General features: G+C 39.0%; 2 protein-coding genes across 2 annotated transcripts in view; one reads left to right on the forward strand and one right to left on the reverse strand.

Moving 5' to 3' along the window:
- galnt2 (UDP-N-acetyl-alpha-D-galactosamine:polypeptide N-acetylgalactosaminyltransferase 2) overlaps positions 1-3,283 on the forward strand; it is a 109,604-nt gene extending 106,321 nt beyond the window's left edge. Inside the window, exon 16 of the mRNA XM_059982216.1 lies at positions 2,096-3,283. Coding sequence (XP_059838199.1) covers positions 2,096-2,251 — 156 coding nt within the window. The 3' untranslated portion in view covers positions 2,252-3,283. The remainder of the gene's footprint in view (positions 1-2,095) is intronic.
- Positions 3,209-24,427, reverse strand: part of pgbd5 (piggyBac transposable element derived 5) — a 56,937-nt gene continuing 35,718 nt past the window's right edge. Inside the window, exons 3-7 of the mRNA XM_059982218.1 lie at positions 14,177-14,311; positions 13,137-13,317; positions 9,753-9,950; positions 6,886-6,991; positions 3,209-6,316 (exon numbers count right to left, since the gene is read on the reverse strand). Of these exons, the coding sequence (XP_059838201.1) occupies positions 6,121-6,316; positions 6,886-6,991; positions 9,753-9,950; positions 13,137-13,317; positions 14,177-14,311 (816 nt within the window). The 3' untranslated portion in view covers positions 3,209-6,120. The remainder of the gene's footprint in view (positions 6,317-6,885; positions 6,992-9,752; positions 9,951-13,136; positions 13,318-14,176; positions 14,312-24,427) is intronic.

The following is a 24,427-nucleotide window of genomic DNA, read 5'->3' on the forward strand; positions in this document are numbered from 1 at the left end:
GTGATTGCGTGTTCCCCCCCCCCCCCCGCCACCTCTGAAGCCTAAAGGTTAAAGATTAGCTTTAGTCTTTTCGCAGTTGTCACATGTACATCAAAACATAGAGTGAAATGTATTGTTTGCGTCAGTGGCCAACGCAGTCTGAGAAATGTGCTGGGGCAGCCTGTAACTGTCACCTTGCTTCCAGTGCCAACATAGCTTGTCCATGACTCACTGAGCCTAACCCTATCTGTACGTCTTTGGACTGTGGGAGGAAACCCGAGCACCCAAAAGAAACCGACGAGGTCACGGGGAAAACATACAAGTTTCTTATAGACAGCAGTGTGAATTGAAGCCCAATCGATGATCATTGGTAATTGGCTGGTGTGAGTTGCTCTTAGTGTAGGTGGGCAGTGGGGAGAATTGCAGGGAAGAATATTGGTGGGTACGTGAGAGAGAGATGGTTACAGTGAAATAATGGGGCAGTGAGGACGATGGGATCGCTCTAGGACTGGCATAGACTAAGTGGCTTAAATGGCCTCCTATGCTGTAAAAAAAAGGGAAATATGAAACTGTTGTGCAACCTGAATTGATATTGGATGTTTGCTGAATGACCTTTTGCAGTGCCAATGTGTCCTGGGAATCTGGCATTAATCCTGCCCTTTGTACTATTGTGAGAATCTGCCCCCCACTTCCACTGGCAGTAGTACAGCAGCAATGTCATTAGAGTGATCTCTTTACCGCCGGTAATGTGCATTGCTGTCTGTGATGGCTGGAGATAACCAGCTCAGTGATCAGTGGTGAGCCTGTTTCCATGGTGAAACCTGTCCTGGAAAATGTGCATATTCTGCTACTGTACTGTACAGTCCTGTATAGGGCAGTACGGTAGTGTAGCAGCTATCAAATGCTTCAAAGAGTCAGCAATCCGGCTGCCTGTAACTCACGCTACTGCCTGTAAAGAGCTTGTACGTTCTCACCATGACTGTGTTGGTTTCTTTCAGGTCTCCAGTATCCTTCCACATTAGTAAGGGTTTGTAAGTTGTGGGCATGCTATGTTGGCACTGGAAGCATAGTGACACTAGCGGGCTGCCCCTGCACATCCTTCGACTATGTTGTCATTGACACAAATGATACATTTTCTTAAGAGTTGATGTACATGTGGCAAATAAAGCTAATTTAAGGGGTGAGGGAGATCGGTGCATTGTTAGAAGGAGACAGCAGATTGAACAGGAAAGGCAGCTTTGCCCTGCTCGTTCATCTTAACTGTGGGAAATGTAGGGGCTCATGTTGACTCTGGCGTGATAGCAGACAAGCTAAGCAAATGTCTTCTTAAAGTACAGAGTGGTGGTCATGGATATAGAATTACACAGCACAGGAACAGGCCCTTCTGCCCAACATGTCCATGTTGATCAAGGTGCTTTCCTGAGCGAGTCCCAATTGCCTGCATTTGGCCCATATCCTTCTAAACGTTTCCTCTCCATGAAACAGTCCAAAATCTTTTAGGTGGTGGTGGCTACAGCCCACTTCATCACAGAAAAAGCCCTCCCCAGCGCTGAGCACAAGCTGTCACAAGAAAGCAGCATCCATCATCAAGGACCCCCAGCATCCAAGCCATACTCTCTTGCTTCTGCCTTTGGGAAGGAGTTACAGGCACCTCAGACTTGAATCCACACCACTAGATTCAGGAACTGTTATTACCCTACAACAATCAGGCTCCTGAACCAACATGGACAACTCACTGCAATGCTGAACACTATCTATAGACTCACTTTCAAGAACTCTGCAACTCATCTCAACAATATTATTTATTGATTTAATTAATTATTTCTATTTGCACAATTTGTCTACCACATTGGTTGGTTGTCAGTCTTTATTTGTGTGCAGATTTTCATTGATACAATTGTATTTGTTCTACTGTGAATGCCTGCAAGAAAATGACCCTCAGGGTATTATTTGATGACGTCTTTGTACTTTGATAATAGGTCTACTTTGAACAAACTGTACCTGTCTCTACCACAATGAGTGTTCAGACTCCTGGAGCAGGAATGCTATAAGGAATCTTGAGAAGTTTCTAGGTTTATGGTTTGTTAACCTATTCTCATCAATACCTGTTTTACAGAAGTGGGAGCAAATTGAGAACAACTCCAAACTGAGGCATGTCGGCAGCAACTTGTGTCTTGACAGTCGGAATACCAAAAGTGGAGGACTCACTGTAGAAATCTGCAGTCCATCCCTTTCACAACAGTGGAAGTTCACACTTAATTTGCAGCAGTAACACATCTGCATTTTGGAACTTACAAATGTGGACAATATTTAAATTGGTAAATCAAGTTTGCATTCAACCATATACCTCGATTTTTGAAAAAAAAGTTCCATTTTCCATCTTATCTTGAATTACTGTATCGAGTTTTTAAACTGGTGGATTACTATTTCTATATTTCTTTCTCATGTAACTAAATTCCATCACCTTTTGAATTACAATAGGACGGTACACAGAATTCCATCCCCACAAGATCCATTTCAGTTCTTCTGATGAGGAAATTTCCAAAATAAGGATTTCTGTTTTATAGGAAATGGCCTGCAGTAATCACAAAAGCTGCTTATCAGCAAGCACATCAAACATCCAAGTATTTACAATTGGTGGTGTCTGGTCTTGCAGTGCTTCAGAATTCACATGTTGTTCAGTATTCTTACTCTTTTCTATTGACCTTTCATTCAGATCTAAAACTATTGTGTTTAATTTTCTGATGTTTGTTTTTGTTGTGGAATATGCAGACTCCAGATCTCAGTGTGGAATTGTTTTGATAACCCAGTGAGTATTGCTTAAAGAGACAAATAGTCAGATATAGGGAAATGGGGCAGTATCAAAGAAATCCAGAGCCGGAGGCAGTTGCTGTGCGTCAATTTTGGTTCTCTTTATTACATGAGTCTCAGCACTTTTCTTATTTCTTTGTATGCTTAGGTTAGGATGGGTGTGAGTTATAACTTTCAGTTGCGAGGCACAAACATGGCTAAGTGTTAATGGATGTCATCAAAGCCTGTTGATAATTCAAATGTATTTTATATTTATTATGTAAGCAGCTATGTGACTTAACTGTTATATTACCAAGATCGTTCCTTCTGTTTGATTCTAGTCTGCATTTGCTTGAAACCATCCAAGAATTCACTCACTGGCTTCTGCTGTATTGACTTTTTCAAAGTGGAATTTGATTGGTGCCTTGTTTATTCCGGGTTAGGTGATTATATCTTCAGCAGTGATGGTACTTTATATTTTGTTTTATCTCATGTTCAAAGGCTTAAGAGGAATCCATCAAGTAAGTGGCTAAGTGAATTGAAAGCAATAGCTATTTTGGAGAAATCAGGTCATTTGCCTCTCAAGCTCACCTATGCTAAGTTCTGCTTAATATCAATTTTCTGTGAAGTCTTATTTCATTTATATTTATTTGGTTTACCAAATTGTTGACTGTCTTGTCAGGTTACACTGTTAAGTTTTATTGACCACAATGCAATAAAGGTGTCTGGCACTACCAGGAATACTAAAGGATGATTCTCTCTGTAAATGTGTGTGTGTGTGTCTCTCTCTCTCACGCTCACCTCTCTTTCCTCCATAAATTTGTTTCTGTGAAAGGGCCGACAGTGATTTTGATACCAACTTTCATGAGCAGAAACTGCACAGAGTAAAACGGTCAGGTTCAAGGTTGGAAGGTTATACTGCTGCTGAATATATCAATTTTCAAAAACTGTGTTTACATGCCACAATGTGCCAAAGTTCATTTTGTAGAAGAGCTGTGTCCTTTCCATTTATAATAGTCTTGAAACTTTAAATAGCATTTTGTTCTATTAGAGAATACCCTCTTGATCTTTACAACTCCCCAGATATGGATGGGATTGGTGCTACAATTCCACCAATATTTTAATCTCCAAGGAACATCATTAGACTTATTTTTGTTTTGAAGTGACTTGTGACTATGTTAAATTCTTTCCCTACACTCTCCCCCCCCAAGAAAAAGTAATGTTTCCAATTTTTGTAAAGAGTAACATTATTATTGTGCACAATGCTGTCACTGTGGTGTTGAAAAACTTCCCCACATCTTTTCTTGCTATAAAGCATGATCTTGCTTAGTTTTATAGATGTGATGGAAAGCATCCTTGAAAATGAATCAACTGTAATAAACTTGTGACCTTTAAAGTCCATCTTTCATGGTTTTCTTTTAAAACTTAGGTTGTATTGTCAGATAGTTTTTGTTTAGAAAACACTGCAGAAAATGGAAATGCGAAACAGCAAAAAATGATGGAAACATTTGGGTCAGGCAACAAGTGAACTGGAGTTAACATTTCAGGTTGAAAATTTAGAAACCTTTCCTTATCTGATCTGCTGAATATCTAGCATTTGTTTTTTTTAAAATTTATGAATATTTATATAGTGCCTCTTGAGAACCTTTGAAAGCGTCTCACAAATCAATTAAATAGAATTTGGATGTGGTGATATGAACCCAGTAGCAGCCATCTGATAATGTATTCAAGAAAAAGAACATTGTTACTTGGCATTACATGTAATGGTTACGTTACAGGAGTTGAACCGTTGCAGCCCATCCACTTTGAGGTTCAATGAGTTGTACATTCAGATGTTCTGGACGCCATTGTTGTAACACCTTCCTCTTGAAGCAGTCTGGCCTTTCTCCTCTGTTATCTCTCATTAACAAATCCATAAAATAAGTATGTAAGCTTTTATGCACTGAGCTGTTGCCACATGATTGGCTAATTTGATACTTGCATTAATTAGGTGTACCTACTTCATATCTGCTTAACAGTAGTGTTCTATTACCAGTTGAATACTTAAGTTCAAAGTAAATTTATTATCAAAGTGTTTGTCATCATATACAACAGAGATATTTTTTTACAATTAATCAACACCAAGGCATAAATCTTCACCACAATTTTCCTTTATTGTAAATGTTAACATACATCTTTTATATTTTAAGTACAACAGATCTGTAATGTACAGGGCACTTTTGAGACACATACATTGCTTGAGTACAAATTAACTAACAGAAAGTGAATCCCACATGAAAGCTACAGATTAACTCTGCATGCTGTTTCCACACCAAGATAGAGATTTAATAACTGGACAATAATCCCCTATTTAGCACAGTTCACTTAAGGACTTAAGATTTCTCTTTTGCCAGTGGTTCCTCTATCTTGAATAAATAAATGGCAGGCCTACTTCTAGGAAATACGAAATGCCACCAGTTAATTCATCCACTGTATTCACACATACCATTGTCACTATTATAGTTCTACAGTACCTAACAACCCCAAATAAACTTTAAAAACCCACTGTGGGGAGATTGTCATCCATCAGTTTTAAACTCTACCTCCACATAAACGTTTAGCATTCCAAGCAACAACGAACCTGTAGTGACAAAGTATAGTCAGTGAATAAAGAATGTAATTTATGCCTGGTGAACTAGGTTCTAAATGCAGTACATAGCAGAAATTGTGAACTCTGAATGTGACTTAATAACTAGTCCAATGTAAACATTCAGTATGCATATTAAATCTTTCATTATAAATATCTAAACAGGGCTGTTGATTGCACTATGTATGGAGGACTCATTGGATGACATTATTGAACAATAATGAAGGCGCAAATCATTAAGTAACAAAGATAATATTGTTTTTTTGAAAACAAAATGATTCCTTGATGGTTTTATGATTACCCACACGTGCATAATTTGCATATAAAAGTGCATATTTTACACCCCCAAGTACATTTTTTATAAATGCCACAATCAGACCACAATTTATCAACCTTGTGTTGTCATTGCAGGTAGATTCACCTTTGCAAGTCTGGTTTCCCACCATTCTTTCTGTAGCAGAAATCCAAACAAGTTATTTTCACTATCAGGTTTTTATAAATGGCAGTATCTGTTTCCAGCTTCCTTATAAATGGTCTTCAGTTTGGCTGTAGTTTCTGTGGCAGAGCTGGGAGTTAAGAGACGTGTTTGCAGATTTTTATGTAAAAGCTTGATGATGACAAAATCTTTTTTAAAAATAATGTTTGGGACAAGGTTGTGAGATGTGGTTTAGCCCTGTGGATGCAGTGCAACAATTTGACGTCAGTACAAGGACTGCCAGCAGGAATCACTTTGAAGGAAGATGCTCTTCAATTCCAAAGAGCTCTTTGACCAGTCTTTCACCAAACTGCAACCGGGTGTACCGCCTGACCAGATATGCCTCAGACATCTTGTACAAGATGTATGCATTATTGACAGCAATACTGAGGACAAACCAGAATACTTGCTGCCAAGTCTTGTTAGGTTTATGTGATATAAAGTATCTGTGGAAAAGAAAAGAAATTGTTAGACTTGGTTGTGAAACAGGAGATAAAGACACCAACAATAAGTAGGGAGAAAATAATTCCACTAGCTTCCACTAATTTCCACTTGAAAATAATTCAAGGGTCAGTGACAGGAGTAACAAGTTCTGCAGCAAGTTACTATAAATTCAGAATGCACTGCCTGAAAGAGTGGTGGGAGCAGTTTCTCCGATAACTTTCAAAGGACTACAGACTTAAGTTCCTGAATTTGCAGGACTATAGAGTTATGCAGCGTGCTAGTCCTGTTTAGCCCATATCCCTCTAAACCTCCTGCCAGATAGTAGCTGTGAGAAGATGGTATGGCCCATATGCTAAGGGATCATTGGTGATAGATGTTGCCTTGAGGTAGTGTGTCTTGTAGATGCTACTGATGGTGGGGAGGGATGTGCCTTGGTGTATTGCAATATATCAGCTTGGGCAGATAAATGTTTACATTATAGAAAATTGTAATGGTTTTCTTGCAACACAGCCCCTCAGTCACATGGGGATTTACTATTCACAATTACAGATACGACTATGTACATACTCACTTGCTATACTTATCGTCGTACTTGCAAATATAACCAAGGTGTGCAGCAAAAGCCTCGACTGCTAATGGACAACGAATCTCTCCACTCTTCCTTCTAATTATGACACCTGTGGGACCAAAATATTGATGAAACAGTAAGTGATCAGAATTATGCTACAAAATTTGTTAGCGTCATAGACCCGTAGAACATTACAGCATGGATACAGGCCCTTTGGGCCAACAAGTTCACGCTGACCAAGGTAACTACCCACACAGTACCAATATCCTGCATTCAGCCCTGTAACAAAAATTACTTGAAGATTCATTGTGTTATTTTCTCATTCAGCTCAGTGTATTTGCATATGCATTCTCAGAAAAGGAGACACAGCACATTTATTCAAGGGCACTAGGAAACACTTTTAGAACTGGCACAAGTATATACAGAAACAGAAGTCTACAGCAGTACTATACAGAAATCAAAATAATAATCATCTACTAATCAAGCGCATCTCTGCAACGTTAGAGGGGAGCCACTCGTACACATCTCCAGGTTATTCCAAAGAGACACCATTTTGTCTTTGAACTTTCACTTTATTTTGACATGTACCAATTTAATTCTTTCCTTACAGACCCATAGCTCTCCAAGCCCCAAACCTGCAGATACCTATCCAAGGGTGTCTTAAATGATAGCATTGTACCTGCCTCAACCACTTCCTCTGGCAGCTTGTTCCATCCACTCACCACCCTCTGAAAAAGTTGCAGTATTTAAAAAGTCAGTTTTGAAATATAATTATCTCACTGCAAAATTCCAGTATCTCCAGCTATTTGACCTTACTAAATGGGTTTCTTCAGTGTATGCATTTTATTGGAATGACTTGTATAAGCTGCACAAAATGTCCTCTCCTATTGGTCAGATACCATTGAGGAGACAACATCTGAAGTGAACAAGCTTTTTAACAAAAGAAGATCTTTATGATCATGTTAAAGACGCAATGCAAGTTACTTTAAGTGGAATTCCAGTTATTGCCTTCTAGAGTTGTAGGAAAGGAGAAAATAAAGTTGGGGACAGAAATGCTGTAATCTGGAGGGAAAAAAGTAGACCACTGAAGGAACTAAGTGGGTCAAGCAGCAACTGAATAGGGAAATACACAATAGGTATTTCAACTTGAGAACCTTCCTAGGATGTTGATTGTCCATTTCCCTCCACAGAGGCTGCTTCCAGTAATTTTTTTTCTTTCCACACCCAGTGTTCTCCACTCAGAGTCAAACCTCAAAAATTTCTAGGTTGAACAGTAAGGAGGCACTTCACATTAATCAAACACTTCCTTTTGTAGTCTGCTGATTGCTAGTGTTTCATGCAGTTTCTGTACTGGGACACATAAAATACTTTAAAAATAAATGGAATGCAATATTTGCCTGGAGATTCTTTGAGTTGTGTGTCACTCGAAAGGTGCCATGGTACTGTACAAGCAGTTAGCCCAATTCTATTACAGTTTGGGGCGTTGGTGTTCAATTCTGGCACCGTCTATTAGGAGTTTGTATGTTCTCCCCATGATGGCATGGGTTTCCTCCAATTACTCAGGTTTCCTCGCACAGACCCAAGATGTACCAGTTGGTAGGTTAATTGGTCATGCAAATTGTCCTGTTATTAGGTTAGTGTTAAACAGGTGGGTTGCCGGGCATTGGGGCTTATTGGGCTGGAAGGACCAGTTCCATGTTGCATCTCTAAACAAATAAACAAACAATAAAAACTGGCAGGTTTAGAAATTCCCTTTTTGCTTGATGAATGTTTAGTTGTAGTTTGGACTGACAATTGATGAGTGACCAATTATGGACCCAAAATCCAATGGCAGCTAATCACCCTCACACCATGAGAAAGAGTAAAATGCAACTCTCCAGCCCTACAAATTGACTAAACCCTTGCATTCATCAGGTCTGGATTCTTATATATCATGAATTTCATTTGAACACCTTGCCTTGAGCAAGCAAGTCTCAAACTGTTTGGATCCTAATTATTTGAAATACTTACCTAAAAACTTTTCACAAGACCATACAACATAAGAGCAGAATTAGGCCATTCAGCCCATCAAAGCTGCTCTGCCATTCGATCAAGGCTGATTTAAATTTATTCACCTTAAAGATGCAGATTAAATCCTCGCTCTATGATTAAGGTTTTGGATACTTGCCTCAGTACAAAACTTTGTGAAGCATATTGAGAGACTTGCCTTGCTAAAGATGGTATATAAATGAAAGTGGTCAATTCAGAATTTGAATCAGTGATGTATGTTGTGGAATTTGTTGTTTTGTGGCAGCAGTACAGTGCAAAACATTAAAAATTAGTACAAATTATAATTTAAAAGTAAATAGTCAAAGAGGAATAGAGTGGTAGTGTTTATAGGTTCAAGGACCTTTCAGAAATATGATATACTGAAAAGGTTTGGATTTCATGTGACAGACATGAAATTTCATGATTTCATGTCCTGAACAACATCTGCCGATGGCAGGAAATGCTCTTGCAAAGTTCAAGACAAAATGATAGCATAAATTAAAGGCCATGTAAAAACTTAGTTAAAAATAAGAAATCTTAGAGTAACTGGGATATTATGTGTTGGAAAGTCAGATAGATTACAGATAATGCAAGCCAAAAGGTTGCAGGGATTTCACAATCTTCAATAGCCAGACATTAGGAACATGAATTGCACAGCATCAAGAGATACAAGATTAATAATTCTCTGTAACTAGCAGCAGAGTTTGCACTCTTGGAATTTCAACAGAGAGAAACAAAAGCCAGCTATAATATGGAACCTCAAAGGAAAAAATTGCAAAAATACTTCGAATTCATCTGGATACGTTTAATCATATCAGGATGACCACTTCATGAGTACTTAACTTCTTTGAATGGAGAGTATGCATTTGTGAGGAAGTAGAACTGTCCTTTGTTGGACCAGCTGATTAATGACATGTTTCTTTTCATTCGTACTCTGTAATGGCCTCTGACACGAGGCGGCTCAGGGTTAACCAACATGGACTGTGGCAATCCCGTGCAGTCACTCTTCTTGGTGCTCAGAAGTCCACAGCAATAAATCCCTATATGGGGAAAAACAATTCAAAATGTAATTACAATAATCCCATGCTTATAAAACAGAACAGTTCACGATCAAAATCAGAAATGTTTTGTGGCAGCTGTACAGAGCAATATATAAAAATGATTAAATTACAATATTAAAAATAAATAAATTTGTTTGAGTCTAGTTATGTCCTTAAACTCCTAATGGAATAAAACTGCTGAGGTGCCTGCATCAATATTGGGCCTCCAAAACCTAGCTGCCATAATGCCATGAACTGCCATAATAACCTCACTACATACTTTGGTGAATATTCATGTGAAAAAGCAACAAAACAGGAAAGCATGGAGAAACACTGATAAAGTGAAATGTGACTATTTATTATAGAGTTATATCACATTGGAACAGGCTCTTCAGCTCAACTAGTCTGTGCCAACCAAGATGTTTACATGAGCTGATCCCACTTGCCTACATTTGGCCTATATCCCTCTAAACATTTCCTATCCATATATATCTGTAGATGAACAAGGATATAGAGACATGTAATGTGGCCTAATATTCCCAGGCTGATTACTGGTCACCTAGCATTTGTCCAAGAATCTTTCCTGTAATAAAAATAAAACTCAAGGTTCTTCTGATTCTTGGGGTCATTCCCTTACCAGAAGCACATCATCAACCATCACTGCAGCATCCATCCCACTCTTACCGCAGGCAGTTCCACGGCAATAACTGAGCAAAGTCCTGAGGAGGATCGTTATGCAGTGGGTGGTGCAACGAGCTACCAAAACAAGTGGTGGATGTGGGTCTGATTTCCACATTCAGAAAAGTTCGGTTAAGTAATGGATGGGAGGGTCACAGACAGCTATAGTCAGGTGCAGATCAGTGGGTCAAGGCAGAATAACAGTTCAAAACATACTGAAAGGGCCAAAGGACCTGCATCAGTGCTGTAGTGCTCAACCAATCTACACAGCCCCATGCAAATCTTGGAAATCCTTTGACAGTCAATTAAACCACACACTTGGGCTGAACTAGCTGTCAAAATGATCAGACATTACAAATTAAACACTTCAAATTCAAAATTAAAAGCAGACTGATAAGAACAAACTCAAGGTTATTATTTCACCCCAGGTTTCGGTTAGGTGTTACAATTGCCTTAACTTAACTGTGTTTTATACCTTGCTGTTTTCAAAGAAAATTACAGAAAGGACAACTCAAAACAGCATTCAGGAACCCTCGCGAGTGAAGGTCATTCAGTACTTATCCCAGATGCAGATAGCTATAGGTGTTGTTTCCCAAGTTGTCTTGAGTTAGGGAACCTCTGTTGGGATACTGTCTTTAGTGGGTGTGAGGTCGAGGGAACAAAACAAGCATGTACAGATTTCCAGTATATATACAAACATATAGGCACACACTGTATATCTTATAAAAGGATCTCTAATGTTCATACCATGAGCTAGTAGGCATGGGATGATATTACTAAACTTAAACCCTTCATGGATAGTGAGAAAAGGAAATGGAAGTACAGGATGGACATTTTTGTTTAATCAATTCTTAGAGTCATCAGATCTGAAACTTCTAAATAAAACTTTTTAAAAAAAGTTTTCAAAATGTGTTATGCAGTTTAAGATGGGCTTAATCTGGAGTCAAACAATATTGGACCCATTTTGGTGCATTTTAGTGCCAAATTCAATACCTGGCTTTGACTGGGATTTTATTTGTCCTAGAACCTTTCCTATAGCAAAAAAAAACTCTAGGTTCTTCTGATTCTTGGGGTCATTACCTTACCAGCAGCACATCATCAACCATCACTGTAGCATCCATTTTCTCGGCCCCCTGGAGATAGAAGAGTGCCACTTGTATTGTGGACTGGCTACATGTAATCACAGCTGCAAGACTTTGCAAGGAAGGAATTATTTTTTTTGTTTCAGCAATTCTTACACTTGTAGGGCTTGAGACTGGTCACAGCACAACATCACTCAGGGAAATGTACAATACTGTTGTGTAAACTTGGAGTCAAAGATCTCAGTATTTATAGGACTTTCACATACAACATTGGGTAACCCATAATGATATTTTAATGATAGTTTTTAAGGCCATAGCATCTGATTGTTTTTAAAGTATCCACAGGACGATGGAATGCCAACCAGAAAAGTATGAAGTGATGCACTTTGGAAGGTCAAACTTGAAGACAGTACAGGGTTAATGACAGGTCTTAACAGTGTGGAGGGACAGAGGGATCTTGGGGTTCATGCCCATAGTTCCTCCAAAGTTACAGCACATTGATAGGTTGATTAAGAAGGCATATGCTGTGTTGGCCTTGGTTAGTCAGGGGACTGAGATCAAGAACCGCAGAGTAACACTGCAGTGCTATAAAAGTGTGATTATACCACATTTGGAGTATTGTGTTCAGCTCTGGTTGCCTCATTATAAGAAGAATGTGGAAACTTTAGAGATGGTACAGAGGATGATGCACGATTAGAAAGCATCTCTTATGATCATAGGTTGAGCGAGCTAGGGCTTTTCTCTCGAGAGAAGGGTAAGAGGTGATTTGATAGAGGTGTACAAGGTGATAAGAGACATAGATTGAATGGACATCTAGAAACTTTTTCAAAGGCTAATACAAGACGGCATAACTTGAAGGTGTCCAGAGAAAAGTATGGGGGGGGGGGGGGGGGGAGGAGAGAATGTAGGTGATTTACACAGAAAATGTTAAGTGCATGGAACATGCTGCCGGGGTAGTGGTAGAGGCAGATACATCAGAGACACAAAGATGACAGAAGAATAGAGGGCTTTGTAGGAGGGTAGGGTTAGACCGATATTGGAGCAAGTTAAAGGGGGTCAGCACAATATGTACTGTTTGATGTTCGATACATTGTTCAGTCTGACCAGTTTGTCAGGGTTTAAAATCCACCTTGGCTGCCTCTCATTCTTCACCAGATTTTCATTGTAATCTTCCACTCTGTACTCACCTTAAACATCTTCCCTTTAAATGTTTCCTATTATCATCACAAACATCATTTGGATAAATACTTCTTTTCAGAATTCTTATTTGTATTCCTTACATTTAAAGACTATAACTAAAATTTTGGATGAAGCATCACTGAAGAAAATATACTTTCAGGAGATTTCAATGACAACAAAAGGGTCAAACTTTTGTAAATTTCCCAATTCTAAACAAGTCACAGCTATTCATACTTTTACAACAAACCTTTTTTCTCAAATTCTTCAAAAAGATTTAAACTGGTTATGCTGGGGCCAGTATATATGATGTAGTTCTTTCCCATCAAATTCTGACAAAGGCTTTTTGCCACAAGACTGTGTAGCTGTGGCTTGTTCTTCAAAGTATCTAGCCCGTCTGCAGTTGTTCCTTCCTTCAAATGAATGTAAATCTAAAGAAAGCAAAGAGAGAAGATAAAAAAAAATCCAATTGTATATTTAGAATATACAAAGATGTCATTGCAGACTGAAATTCCATTGGAGAATACACATACTGCTTCTGCCTTCTCCATTCTCAGAACAAATTAGCACATCCAAAGACAATCTCTTAAATATTGCAGTTCATTCAGTTATTATATTGCTTTCTATGCATATCATTTTAGAAACTTAATACTTAATCCAAAAAGTATTAACATTTATTTAAAGGTCTGTAGTTTGCTTCACTGCCAATCTTGCAGAAGCAGTTATCTGCATTTATACTGTAAACAAATGCTTAACACACAATAAATTTGTGTCTTAGCTCCACTAACGTGGGAGTTGTTCGCTCAGTATAAGCATGTTCTGGCTTATTTTTTTCCCCCAGAACCTCTGCATCTGGAAAGATGCTACACAAGTGCCAGACAAAATATTCTATGGAACATTTAGAAAAAAACTGATGTGGCATTGGAAATGCTGGCAGGGGTGCAGGAATGGGAAATCACAGCATCTGCAAAGAGCACTGCCATATGAAAGCAACATTCATCACTGAAGACCCTCATCATCCAGGCCATGCTCTCTTCTCACTGCTGCCATCAGCTCACTTTTAAGGACGCTACCACTCACCTTCTCAGTATTATTTGTTTACTTTTTTTGCATATTTGCAGAGATCGTCTTTCATTGATTCTATTGTATTTCTTTGTTCGACTGAGAAAGCATGCAAGAAAATGAATCTTGGGGGTAGCATATGGTGACAAAGATGTACTTTGAACTTATAGTGTTTAATGCGCCACAATACCCAGCTTGAGAAGTGGAAGACATTTTCAGAAACATCACCTGACAGATGTAGCCTGTTGATGCACATTGACGGACCCAGAGGCTGAACTTCCGCTTTTTCCTTTTACGCAACTCTCGGTCTGTACATGTGGCAATAAAGAGTGGATCTTCGTCTATTAGTGGTTCATGAAGTACCTGAAGATACAGATTTATAGTTCAGTGAAGAGTTAACATATTCTTTAAAGGCAACCAAAGAGTTTCAAATTCATTACATTTTGGTCTACATAAAATTTGAATGAAAGTAATCTATGAATTAAGAATTCCAGTTATTCCTAACTGTAATGTTTCTGTCTTAACATATTCATTAGTTACAGGCTTTTGTATTTGCTGCTCACAACATGCCCACATCTAAATTAGGAGAACCAAACTCAAATTAGATGACCATTTTGCAGAACACTTGCACAAAGCTCACAAACATGATTGCAAGCTTCCAGCTGCCTGCCACTTTAACTCTCCTGTTTCAATCTACCTTTGTTCAGAGGTTCTTGTACTGTTCTAATAAAACTCAATGTCAATTTGAAGAACATGCCTCATCTTCTGACTGGGCATATCATTATCTTCTGCACACAAAAATGAATTTAACAATTCCAGACAATCAATTTTTGTATTTCACATATCCTCGATCAGGTTAATTTCAGTCAAGTATTTGGCTTCAAATTAGCCAGGTGTTATTACCCTTATTACCCTGCATTACCATCTGGACAACAACAATACCTACATCAGGTTGTTGTTTATAACACACACCAGTCCTCATCAAGGAGTCAGCAGCAGAAAAGGTGAGCAGCTTCAGGTTCCTGGGAGTCAACATATCTGAAGACCTAACCCGGACCCAACATACTGACTCAATTAATTATGAAGGCAGCATGCCTTCATAAATAAATACCTTTATTTTATTAGGAGTTTGAGGGGATTTAGTATGTCGCCAAAGATGCTAGCAAATTTTTTTCCAGATGTTCCATGGAGCATATTCTAACTGGTTGCATCATTGTCTCGCAAAGAGGCACCAACATATAGGATTGAAAAAAAGCTGCAGAGGGTTGTAAACTCAGCCAGCTCCATTACAGGTACTAGACTTCAACATTGAGGACACTTTCAATAAGCAATGCATCAAGGACACATCCATCATTAAAGACCCTCACTATACATAACATGCCCTCTTTTCAATGCTACTATCAGGAAGAAGGTAGAACATGAATACACACTCAATATTTTAGGAACAGCTTCTTCCCCTCTGCAATTAAATTTCTGAACACACCAAGAAACCAGGAACACTGCCTCACTTACTGCACTTCTTTTTAAAAAAGTATTTCTTATTGTAACTTAGTCATTTTTATGTACAGTATTGTACTGTACTGCCACAAAACAAATTTTACAACATACATCGGTGATAATAAATCTGATTCAGCCCTTGTCAGTTAGTCATTTCTGCCTTCCACCATCATTTTTGTTCCCCTATTCTTCCCCCTTTTCTCTACATCATAAAACTAGTATTATCTCTTCACCTTCCCAAATTCTAATGAAAGTTCATCAACATGAAACCCTGTTTGCCTCTTCACAGATGCTCACTAAACTACTATTTCCGGCATTTTTTTCTGAAATGTGTCTCAGTGACTCTAGATTGGTGCTACTGAGGGGGCAAGACAGGCTCTCTTTTGCACTGGTCGTTTTGTGGATATGGACTTTTGTGCAATGGTACGACTCTTGTATGGATATACTTTGCTCACACATCTACACAAATCCCGAGTAATCACATTGTCAAGTTAACCGATGGCAACAATGATGAGATGGCCTACAGAGAGGAGGTGGAAGAGTTTAAGGCTTGGTGCCAGGCAAATAACCACTTCTTCACTGTCAACAAGACAAAGAGATGGTTATTGACCATTCACACCCCTCTTTACACCAACAGCACATCAGAGGAAATTGAATAGTTTCAAGCCCCTAGGAATGCATATCTCACACAACCTCTTGTGGTCCCAAAACACATTCCACACAATCAGGGAAGTTTACCAATGCCTTTGCTTTCTGGGGAGGCTGAAGAGAACTGTACTATGCACATCTATACTCATATTCTTCTACAGGTGCAGACTAGAGAGGATCCAAACAAGCTGCATTTTTGAATGGTATGGAAACTGCAGTGTGGTGGACAGGAAGCCTCTACAATGGGGAGTCAAAACTACACAATGCATCACCAGCACCAGCCTACCTGCCATCAAAACAGATATACAGAAAGGTGCTGGAAAAGAGTCAGTAACATCATGAAGTATCCCACCCACCTTGCTTATGGACTGTTAAGTCCCACTCCCATCAGGGATGTGGTTATGTAGCATCCATGCCAAGAGAAACAAATCAGAAACAGTTACTTTCCCCAAGCAGTAAATCTGATCAACACTTTCACCCACTAACCCACCCCTCCTCAATCCCAAACACCATTACTTTATCATTTCCCATCAGTCACCCTATGTACAGCCACTCCTGTGCCTAGCGTCACTTTATGGATATACAATCAATGTATACAAGCTATCTTATATATTTATATTTATTGTTTTTCTTTTATTATTGCGTTATCTCATTATGTTTTCTTTGTCCTGCGTCAGATCTGGAGTAACTATACTGTAATCTCATTCTCCTTTACACCTATGTACTGGAAATGACATTTGACAATCATGGATCTTAAATCTGCATTCTTACCTTGTATCTTTGTCTTTACTGAAAGAGCCCAAGTTTCAACTCTATCAAGCTTTTCAACCATGGCTGTGACACTGTCAATGCAATGCCAGTTAGCACTGCTGCTTTGTAAATGTGTTGAAAAATTATGAGATAGTTAAAATTGTACTGCTGCAGAATACTAAATAAATTTGAAGCTAAGGCGAGCTGCTTCATAGAGACTGTTAATTATGTTTATGTTCATTGAGCAAAGTCTGGTTGGTCAACTTAATAGCCATGACCTCCAAACCAGGAGGTAAACCTGAAATGAACAGCAGCTTGTTCCAAAGGTAGGCTATAAAGAGTGCATTAAGAAAAGTGGGGTTAGTCAGTGAGAAGATTGGGATGGAATTCCAAAGCTTAGGTGAACTGTTAAAAGATTATTAATTAGTTCCCTAGTATGATAAGATGGACTCAATCTTATTATGATCTTAAATGCGGTTTCTCTGTAACTGTTACACTTTATTCTGCATTGGTATTGTTTTAACTTGTTTTACTTCAATGCACTGTGTAATGATTTGATCTGCATGATCAACAACGACATAAAGGCCAACATTGTGCAGGCCTTTCTAAATACACACTGTGCCTTATAAATAATTTCAGTAATTAGACAAGCATTAAAAAGTAAGAAATAATGCATGCAGTAGAATCACAATTAAAACACAGAAGGCAGTGGTCTTGTTATAGGCTCCTGGGTACTGGAATAATGTGAAATATTTGGTAGATTTATTCCTGATTGTAAGGGATGTAGGGTCTATTGTCAAGAGCAACTGGTAACTAAACTCAAGAGAACAGTTAGTGCATCTAAGCTTAAAATGAACTTTATACTTCAATTGCAGTTATTTGAACAGAAGTAAAGATCACCAATATAACTTTGACAGTGAATAATTTAACTAATTCAAGGTTTATTTTCCCTCGGTTGGTTGTACATGAATGAGAGATTTCTTTAATCCCATTATTAAACAAGTAATTTGGCACTGTATAGAGCTGTCAAGCTAAAGTACAGGATTATTCTTGCAATCAAAACATATAATTATCACCATATCTACTTGCTTAGATGGATGTAAAAGCTTCACAAAACTTGTGGAAAACACTGCAATCCTCCTTCTGCCAATATTAATACCCATGCTTTTATTTGCTGTTTTACAAATGTGCTACGTGCAGAATGGCTGCTTCAGGTGCTGATATAACATGGACTCCATTTTACAACGCAAGGACATAAAATAAAGCTTGTCATGTACTTTTATTTGCATAGATCCTTTAAAAATAGCAAGAAAGCTAGACTCTTCTATGAGAGCATAAAAAATTTACAAGCTCTTTCCCAAGAAAAATCATAGCATTCCGATGCTCAAGAGCTTTTTTCAGCTTATATTTTAAGGTTTGGAGTCATTACAGAAGATTTCTCAGTGCTGCCAAATGGAGGGTGTCAGGAGAATAGGACCAAACACCAAAGCTTTTTCCAAATGAAATTTGTTTTAAATTTGGGATGAAAGTCGTACTGGCAAGAGAAGCATTTATTGTCCAAATCTAATTAGCCTTGGATTCAACAATTTCATCACCTCAGTATTCATGTAATCAATCTTAATTATTTTTCATACTTAGAATGAAGGGCTTCACTGTAACTTAAGTCATTACCTGACAAAAGTGCAGAGGAATTTTCAAATACAGTACACACCTCTGAAGATTCCAGTCACCTGCCCAACCCCATATGCTGCAGAACTCCCTCATCAATTACATCAGTTTTTCCCAACACTGCCAGAATCCATAAAGCAAATACTGCAGATGCTGGATATCCAAAATGGAAGCAGAAAATTCCACAAAACTTCGAGTGAGAAACTGAAACTGATGCCTTTTACCAGCTACAGAAAGTTGTAAAATTGGTCAGCTCCATCTTGGGTACTAGCCTCTGTAGTATCCAAGACACCTTCAAGGGCGGTGCTTCAGAAAGGTGGCATCCATTATCAAGGACCCCCATCACCCAGGGCATGCCCTTTTCTCACTGTTACCATCAGAAAGGAGGTACAGAAGCCCGAAGGCACACACTCAGCTTTTCAGGAACAGCTTCTTCCCCTCTACCATCCAATTCCTAGATAGACATTGAACCCATGAACACTAACTCACTTTTTTATTATCTGTTCTGCACTGTTTTTAATTTAACTATTGTATGTACATATGTACTATAATTGTGTTTTCTATATTATCATCATGTACTGCAGCTACTAAGTTAACAAATTCACAACATACATTGGTGATATTAAACCTGATTCTGATACATTAATTTCATTGTATCCATGAAAATTTCATAAGGGAAGATTCCAATAAATAGTATACCAAAATTAATTTTGATTCATTTAAATCACATTTAACCATGTCCACATAGAGTTCAGATCATGTTTCAAGTAGCTATTTACAATTTTCTTTTAAAATTTTTTAAAGATATCATTGAATCTGAAAGCATGTACTTGGCCCTTCTTCTGTCACTCAACCTTAGAAAGAATTCCTTTAGTCTCTAGGAAATCTCTCTGGCTACTTTTGTTTTTAAATGGATAGCATAAGAAACCAAATGGACCTTTGTAAAAAGGTTGGCATTTTCTTTTAACACTATTTTACCCTTGATATGTTTGAGTTTTCCAATGCCATCCTTGAACAGTGCTGTGGCTTCATCATGTACCTTTCTTAATTCACTTTCAGTTGACTCTATTGCAGGGAATGTGGCATGCAGATGGTTGATGGATCTCCAATCAAGTAGTAGTAGTAGTCTCAGCCAATCACAGCCCTCCCAATGCTGCCCCCCCCCATTTATACCACACACATATGGGTGTTGTATTTCATTGTTCTACATGTCATTCCCACAGGAGTTATCTTTTCTCCAGTACGAGTTCTTAGTTGAATATCTGTAGACTTCAGTTCAGTATCTTTGAAATACTGTTTAAACTCATTTTGTGGAATAATTGAAACAACCGAGCCAGTGACCAACATTATTTTAATTAATTTGCCATTTACTTCTGCTGTAAGCCATATTGTTCATCAATATAAATCATCAAGCCATATAAATCTCGAGGCTTACCCAGTACTGTGTCACTCTCATTAGCAGATTTTCCATTATAAACGTGCAGATTATTGCTCTTTTTGAAACTGCAACTTCAGTTTTTTTGTTCACATTCTCTTTCATTCCTTATTACATCTCCATTGATACAGCTATTTCAACTGAGTTGTACTTCTATTAGGAGCCACTTTTAAATGCTTTCTTGTAAGATTCCACTAACTAAACAATTTCTCAGTGCATCATTAAGCCCATCATTGAATAGACAACGCTCAGACAATTCCTTGATTTCAGTATACATGGCTGAATTGGACTCTCCTTCCTTTTGATTCTGCTTATGAATCCTAAATGTTGTGACTATACCTGTTCCCGAACCGCCTACTGTAAAAATGTTATTTTCCTTTTCTCAATTCCTTTTGCTCTGCCACATCCATTCCCAGGATGAGGTTTTCCTTTCCAGGACATCAGAGATGTCCTCCTTCAAAAAAAATGTTTCCATTCCTCTGCCACTGATGCTATCCTCACCCACATCTCCTCCATTTCCCCAATATCCAGACTCACTGAACAGAGGTAGGGTTTGTCCTATCCTTACCTATCACCCCATGAGATACCACATCCAACACATCATTCTCCACAACTTCTGCCACCTTCAATGGGATCCTATAACCAAACATCTTTATCTTCCCCCTGCCCCCCCCCACCAAACTCACCACTTTCTGCAGGGTTCGCTCCTTCTATGATTCCTCTGTCTATTCATCCCTCCCTCCCGGCAAGTCACAGAAATGCTACACGTGCCCAGTTCCTCCATTCAGCAGCCTAAACAGTGCAGTTAAGGATACAATTTATATGGGTATTTGTTGGGGTCATCTATTGCATCCAGTGCTCCCCATGCAGCCTCCTCTACATTGGTGAGACCCGATGTAATTTGGAGGACCACTTTGTTGTGCTCCTCTGCTCCACCTGTCAAAAGTGGGATTTCCCAGTGGCCAACTATTTTAATTCCCATTTCTTTTCCTGTTCTGACATGTTGGTCCACAGCCTCCTCTTTTGCCATGATGAGACCACTCTTAGGGTGAAGGAGCAACACTTCATATTCCATCTAGATAATCTTCAACTTCATGGCATGAGCTTCAATTTCTCCTTCCACTAAAAATGTTTTCCCCTCCCTCTTTTCTTCCCAACTCTGGACTCTTACCGCTTCTCCTCATCTGTCTTTCACCTCCCCATGGTTCCCTTCCTTCTCTTTCATCCATTATCCACTCTCCACACCCAAATTCCTTCTTCTCCAGCCCATCGCCTTTTCCATCAACTTAGTTTCACCCATCACCTTCTAGCTAGTCATCCCACCTCCTGCATCTTCTTTCTTCCTTTCCAGTCCTGAAAAAGGATCTTGGCCCAAATTATCAACAGTTCATTCATTTCCATAAATGCTGCCTGACCTGCTGAATTACTTCAGCATTGTGTGTGTGTTGCTTTGGATTTCCAGTATCTGCAGAACACTGGAATACTGGTAGGCTGGGATTGTTTTTCTAGAGCAAAGGCTGAGGAGTAACCTTGTCGATGTGCTGTTAGTATGATGCTATTACTGCTAGGGATGTCCCAGAGTTCAATTCCAGCACCATCTGCAAGGAGATTCTACATTCTCCCGTGACCACATGGCTTTCCTCCGGGTGCTCCAATTTCCTTCCGCAGTCCAAAGGTGTACAGAGTTATTAGTCATTGTAAAGTTAGTCCAATGATTTGACTGGTTTTAAATAGGTGGGTTGCTGGGTTGTGCAACTTGTTGGGCCAGAAGGGACTGTTCGATGCTGATGAAACAAAATGAATAAATAAATAAATAATCACGAGGAGCTTATGGACGGTCACAGCTTCCACCTCCAAAGTATAGGGGAATCTGAAACTAGAGGGCATATGTTTAAAGTGAGAGAAACAAAATTTAAAGGAGACATATGGGACAGTGGATTCTGTAGACAAGTCGACACTGATTACTCCTGACATCAATGGTGATAGAGTCTGCTGGTTCTTGAGTCAGGGGAATTCAAATAAACAATACTGCAGATTGTTACATCGAAACAGTGAGCCATTGACCTCCCCTCTCGCTACAGCAGGAGCAATGTCTTTCTCTCCCTCATTAGAGAGAGAAAGGGCCTGTTTGAGATGTCAAAGTACTATGTGGAAAGAGTTTTTTGATGGACCCTAGATCATGGTCTCTGGGAGCTTGCTATTGCTTGTATGGTGGGTGATGGGGGGGGAGAGTCGATGCTTTTGCTGCTACTTGTACGCAGGAGGGGGAGGGGAGCTTTGCAGTTCTAACATTTTCCCGCCATTCATTCTTTAAGGGTTTTCCTCTGTTTCGTGGATGTCTGCAAAGAGCAAGGGTTTCAGGTTGTATACTATATGCATTCTCCGATATTAAACTGAACTATTGAACATCAAGAGAGAACATTTAGCCAAACTTCACATCATTTAAGTCAGTAATAAATTTGATTCAGATTAACAACATCAAATTCCTGTCAACGTACTGGGGGAGATAGTTATAGGAAAAGGGGGATGTCAGAAGAGTTTACCATTGGTCAATAAGCAGCTACAAGGGCAGGTTGGAAGTTACATATTTTCCAGTGACCGAGTCTCCTATTGCTTTAATGCCATCTACAAGGCATAAATTAGGGGAGTGATGAAGCACTCTCCACTTTTCCAGATGAAAACAATCCAATATTGAACAGCTCTGCACAATTTAGAAAAACCATTTTACTTGATTGACACCCCTCTACCATCCTAAATGTTCATTGCCTCCAGTACAACCACAATATGTATCACCTGGGAAAGTGTAGTTATACTGCAGCTCTTAAGTGTTTTTGTCAACGGTTGCTAAACCCACAACCTTTACATCAGAGAAGGCCAAGTTTGGCAGGCACATGGGAATATCATTGTGTGCAAACTTTTATGCAAATCACACAATCCTAATGTGTAAACCTTCAGCACTGTGATTTACCTTCAGCACTGGATTAAAAGCCTGAAGTTTCCTAATTTTGAGTACATAAATGGGAGGGGTACAGAGGGCTATGTCTAGGTGCAGGTTGATAGCAATAGGTAGAATAATAAGAATAGATGGCTTTGTGCCCAAGTTTGCAGACAATAGGTAGAAGGGCAGGTAGTGTTGAGGAAGCAAGATGTCTGCAAAAAAACTTAGACAGATTGGAGGAATGTGCATAGAAATGGCAGATGGAATATAATGCAGGGAAGCACATGGTTATGGACTTTGGTAGAAGGAATAAAGGCCTGGACTATGTTGTAAATGGGAAGAAAATTCAAAAATCAGAGGAGCAGAGGGACTTGAGTCCTCTTGCAGGTCAAGTGGTAAGGATGGCAAATAAAATGTTTGCATTCATTTCAAGAGAACTAAAATACAAATGCAAGGATATAATGCTGAGCCTTTAAAAGGCATTGATCTGACAGCACAGAGTATTGGGAGAAATCTTGGGCTCCTTATCTATGAAACAATGTATTTATCTAAGAAAGATATGAGGAGCTTTTGATGGCTCTGGGCCTGTACTCGCTGGGGTTCAGAAGAATGGGAGTTGGGGTCCATTGAAACCTATCAAATATTGAAAGACCTAATTAAAGTGGATGTGGAAAGCATGGTTCCTATAGTGGGGATGTCTAGAACCTGAGGACAGACTCAGAATTGATGGATGTCTGTTTAGAACAGAGAGGAGGAAAAACTTTAGAGGGTAGTGAATCGGTGGAAATCTGTGCCACAGACGGCTAGAGGACAAGTCATTTGGGTATCTCTAAGTTGGAAGTTGTCAGGTTTTTGATTCATCAGAATCAAGGTTACAGGGAGAAAGCAGAAGAAAAGGAATGAGAGGGTATCAAATTAGTCATGATGGAATGGCAGAGCAGACTCAATGGCCTAATTCTGCTCCTGGGTCTTATGGTTTTACAGATAGGCTGAAGGGCTGTTTCCTTGCTCTAGTGCTCTATGGCATGCATTACTATGACAGTACCTTAACCATACAAACTGCATCATTTCAAAGCAGCAACTTCCCATTGGCTTCAAGGACAACTAGGCATAAGCAATGACCATTAGCCTTCCAAAGACATCCACATCATATTGGTGAAATAAGCAGCCTTGATCATTTGGCTTTTAAGTCTTCCTAGAATTACGGACAATATTTTGAAATTTTGATACCATTTTATAAAATTGAAATTCAGCATCTGTTCTCTGCAAGCACCATCGGAATCACCAGATAATATAGTGAACAAACCATGCTGCAGGGGATCTGAAACAAAATAATTGCATTTTACTTGCACAGGTTTGAGGGCTGGAGAGCCTCCTGGGCTATTTAAATATACGATGCTAGGAGCACAATTTGAAAAATAGTGTTTTTGAAAAGTGAGCAAAAGAAATTAAAGGTTTGTTAATTAATGCAGTGGAGAAATTAAAGAAGAGTTTTGTTTCTTTCCTGCCCACTCAGCCACTTCCCCACCTCCACTATAAGTAA

This window comes from Hypanus sabinus, chromosome 10, assembly GCF_030144855.1.
Source record: "Hypanus sabinus isolate sHypSab1 chromosome 10, sHypSab1.hap1, whole genome shotgun sequence".
Taxonomy (NCBI): Eukaryota; Metazoa; Chordata; class Chondrichthyes; order Myliobatiformes; family Dasyatidae; genus Hypanus; species Hypanus sabinus.